The sequence below is a fragment of the Neophocaena asiaeorientalis genome, unplaced genomic scaffold (genome assembly GCF_003031525.2).
Source record: "Neophocaena asiaeorientalis asiaeorientalis breed wild unplaced genomic scaffold, Neophocaena_asiaeorientalis_V1.1 scaffold461, whole genome shotgun sequence".
NCBI lineage: Eukaryota > Metazoa > Chordata > Mammalia > Artiodactyla > Phocoenidae > Neophocaena > Neophocaena asiaeorientalis.
Genome location: NW_020173230.1, coordinates 2773138 through 2777118, shown reverse-complemented (window position 1 = coordinate 2777118; position 3981 = coordinate 2773138). Strand labels below are relative to the sequence as shown.

The 3981-nt window shown below is 58.9% G+C and overlaps 1 protein-coding gene across 1 annotated transcript in view; it reads right to left on the bottom strand.

The window, feature by feature from the left end:
* Positions 1-458: 458 nt before the first annotated feature.
* Positions 459-3981, bottom strand: part of TRIP6 (thyroid hormone receptor interactor 6) — a 3780-nt gene continuing 257 nt past the window's right edge. Inside the window, exons 1-9 of the mRNA XM_024745242.1 lie at positions 3960-3981; positions 3732-3859; positions 3516-3641; positions 2827-3219; positions 2407-2500; positions 2120-2289; positions 1220-1398; positions 825-945; positions 459-710 (exon numbers count right to left, since the gene is read on the bottom strand). The exon at positions 3960-3981 is cut by the window's right edge and continues 257 nt beyond it. Coding sequence (XP_024601010.1) covers positions 579-710; positions 825-945; positions 1220-1398; positions 2120-2289; positions 2407-2500; positions 2827-3219; positions 3516-3641; positions 3732-3859; positions 3960-3981 — 1365 coding nt within the window. The 3' untranslated portion in view covers positions 459-578. The remainder of the gene's footprint in view (positions 711-824; positions 946-1219; positions 1399-2119; positions 2290-2406; positions 2501-2826; positions 3220-3515; positions 3642-3731; positions 3860-3959) is intronic.

Below are 3981 nucleotides of genomic sequence, written 5' to 3'. Positions count from 1 at the left end.
TTTGTTCAGTGAGTTGAGTGTGAAGACTTGCTTAGAATAGGAAATGCTGCAGCCCTGCTCCCAGCGCTGAGAGGAGGGGTGTCGTTACAGAAACTACATTAAAAAGAGTGTACAGTAGAGTTGCAAAAAAAAACTGGCCCAGGACTAAGAAGACCCTTCTGAACTTGCTTCTGCCATTTGGGAGCGATCGATGTAAGCTGAAGTCACTTTTTGTTTTTTTGGGGGGTTTTTTTGGCCGTGCTGCTCAGCATGAGGAAATCTTAGTTCCCAGACCAGGGATCGAACCTTTCCCCCCTGCAGTGGAAGCTCAAGAGTCCTAACCACTGGACCACCAGGGAAGCCCCAGGAAGTCACTTCTTAGCCAAAAACGCAGGCAGTCACAGCAACCGTGCTTGTGTTGTTCTGCTGTGAGAATCAGATAAGAAAACAGACTCCAAAGTGTTTTACAAACTCTCGAGGGATGATTATTTCATGATTGGAGGAAAAGGAGACAGCATTTGGTGACAAAGTTATAAAGGTAGATGTCGGGGAGGGTGGTTGATGGGAAGGGAGAACACAGCAGGTGCTCCTGGGGGGACTCAGCAGTCGGTGGTGACGGTGGCTGAGAGCTCCTGGATGCGCCAGGCACTGCAAGCCTTGCACAAGATGTGCCCATCCAGCGGGTAGCAGCCCTGACACTCGCCCTCAGACGAGAGCAGCAGCCCACACTCCTGTTCGGAAAGAAGCAACAGCTTTCCATCAGGCCCGGACCCCTGAGTTCCTTCTCCCTTGTGCTCAGCACCCCAGACCCCAATAACCCTTTTTCCCTTGCCCAGCCCTCCTACCTCACACTTGTAACAGCCAATGTGAAAACTGCGATCCAGAGCTACGATTCGCACGGTCTCCTCCTGACCTGGCTCAGGCATGATGGCCCCACCACACACTGAGCATCTTGGGGCAAACTTCCTGGGGTGGAAGGGAACCAAGGAGGCTGTCAAGCCCCAGGGTTAGAGGGAACTAACAACAGAGCCCAGAGAAGGTGGGATGCAGGAGGGAACGGGAGAGGCCAGAGGTAAGGTAGGGTCTTGGATCTTAGGGAAAGAGAGTGATTTTAATGAGAAGGAGGCATGGCCAGGGGTGTGAAACAGGAGCGTCTGGTACCGGGATATGAAGGAGAGATGAGGTAAATGGGAAAGGCCAGGCCAGACATCCTAAGACAAAAGGTGGGGACCCCGCTGACCTGTGGAAGTCCTCAATGCAGTGGATCTGGCTGGTGGCATCCACAGTGAAAGGGATGCCGTCGAGGCCGCGGTGGCACACCACACAGGTGAAGCAGCCAGGGTGGTAGGCCTTCCCCATAGCCCGCAGAATCCGGTCCAGGATGGGCTGGGAGCACGTGGAGCACTTCTCCAGGGTGGCCTGTCGGGCAGGAGGGCAGGAAGGTCGGGGGCTGGGGCCACCCACGGCAGCCCTTACAGGCACCCTGCCAGCCTACCCATCTGTTTCTGTAGCCCCCTGCATGTGATTCAGTGAAAGGTGGCCTTGAACAGATCTGAGTGCACGCCCCAGCACTGCAGCTTCCTGGACAAATTATTTAACCTCCCTGAGCTTCAGTTTCCTTCAGTAGTAATATCTGCCTCACATTCCCTTAAATCTAAAATAAATGCCTCGGGACTTCCCTGGTGGTCCAGTGGTTAAGAATCCTCCTTCCAATACAGGGGACGCAGGGTCGATCCCTGGTCGGGGAACTGAGATACCACATGCCGTGGGGCAACTAAGCCCATGCGCCACAACTAGAGAGCCTGCGTGCCGCAAACTACAGAGCCCATGCACCCTGGAGCCAGAGAGCCACAATTGGAGGAGAGAAAACCCGTGCACAACAACGAAGAGCCCATGTGCCGCAACTAAGACCGATGCTGCCAAAAGAATCTTTAATTTAAAATAAAATAAATGCCTCACATGTATGAGGGAATATCGTCCTTCCTCTCCAGCAGCCCGTGTATTGCTACTGACTTCATTCATCTCCTCTTGTGTATCAGTTTTAGTCCCCCTGCTTCAAGCCCTATTCCTCTCTGGGGCTTGGATATCGAGTTCCCATCTCAGACTGGAAACCTCCCCCCCGCCAGCCCCAACCACTCACCACATAGCAGCTCTCACAATATGCCCTCCTCTCCACGGCGTAGAAATGCTGGCCCCGGAGCTGGGCCCGGCACGTAGAACACACAAAGCAGCCAACGTGAAAGACGCGGTCCAGGGCCACGACCCCGGCCCCATCCCCGACCACATCTTCTCCGCAGCCACCACACCGGCCTGGGGACGGGCAGGGACAGGGTCAATCTGCACAGGCTGGGAAGTTGGATCCACGGGCCTTCTGACTCTCCAGCCCCATCTCCCCTTTCCCGCCCCACCCGGGGTCAGCTCACCCACCGAAGTACTCCCCGCTGGGTGGGTGGTTCATGTCGTGCACCAGCTTCTTGGTCAGCCTCTCAAGCTCCTCCTCGGGAGGCTGGCTCAGGGGGACCTGGGAGGTGAGAATCAGGGGCTTGGCCCTACCTCTACCTCTACCTCTAGCTCCTGACGCTGTCACTGAGGGTGACCGGGCAATTCTACCCAGAGAGTTCATCGGAGAACACTCCAGCTCAGGGGCCAGGGGTGCCCCTGCAGGAGCCAGTGTGCATATCTAGACCCCTTCCTCCTTTGTTTCCTGACCTGCCCCCACCCGCAGAGGATCCAGAGCTCCAGCGCCGCAGACCTCTGACAACCGGGACGTGAAACCCCACCCACACCCCACCTGGTCAGCGTCCAGTTGTCTTTGAGGACCCCAAATCCCAGTGCCCAGAGGCTTACCTGGGACCCGTACCCGCCTCCTCTTCCTCCGGCAGAGCTGGAGACCCCAGCAACCTCTTCTTTGCCCCCCGGCCCTGGCTCGCGGTGGCTCCTATAGCCAGCCCCCCAGACTTCACCTCGGCCTGGGAGAGGAAAGTGGGGCCCCGGGAGGGGCCCAGAGGCCTGAGAGGCCCCCCGCCTGGGGGGGCCACAGCCCCTCACTGGTTGTGCCACCTTCACTTGCACAGGGAAGGCAGGGCCGGCAGGGGTGCTGGCCGTAGCATAGGAGGCTGGAGTGGGGCCCCCATAGGGGGACGCTGGGAGCGGCGGGGGAGGAACACCCCCTCCATTCGGCTTCAGGGAGCCTGAGCCTGAGCCTGAGCGGTAGGCAGGGGGCTGAGGGGGCTCGTAAGCCTGGGGAGAAACGCAGACCAGAAGGAGTGAGCTGGGCCCATTCTAGGACACACATCTGTAGAACCCCCTACCCCATGTGGCACCCAGGCAAGTACTGGTTTTGACAAGGGGCCTCCCTCAAGTGGTTGACAACCTAGTGAGTCTTGGTGACCCAGCTTCCTCCACGCTGGTGTGGGCATCACTCACACAGAGGGGGAGAGCGGGTGAGAATTCAGAGTAGGGACCAGGCTTGGGAGGGGAGGGGGAGGGGTACGGGACAAGGACCGGAAGGGACAGGGGCAGGACAGGGGAGTCACCTGCCGGTCAGGCCGCCTTGGGGCGTGACCTCGACCCCCGTCCAACTCAGCCAGCATGCTGGTCAGGGAATCTATCTCAGCATCCAGACTTCCTGGGCGCAAGCCCCCCCTGTCTGCGGGGAGCCCCTGGGGATGGAGCAAAAGCAGGGAGAAAGCAAATCACACGGTCTCCTCTCCTGTCCTAAGCCCCCCCCACCCCCCAATCCCCGTGCTCACCTGCGAGCGCTGGGGTGCTCCATGGCACCCCACCCAGGCCAGCCCCCGATCCTCCGGTCCCCCAGGGGCCTGGTAACACTGCTCAGATGGGAGGGGGCAAAAATTGACCCTGGGGTGGGGCTGGAGTGCTGGGTTGAGGGAAGAGAGAGTGAAGGTAGGGTTGGGGAAGGAGAGGGTGACACTTGTGGACGCCGCCGTCTTGGGTCCCTCTTCTCCCCTCCCCCACGCCCCCACCCCCGCCCTTGGGGTT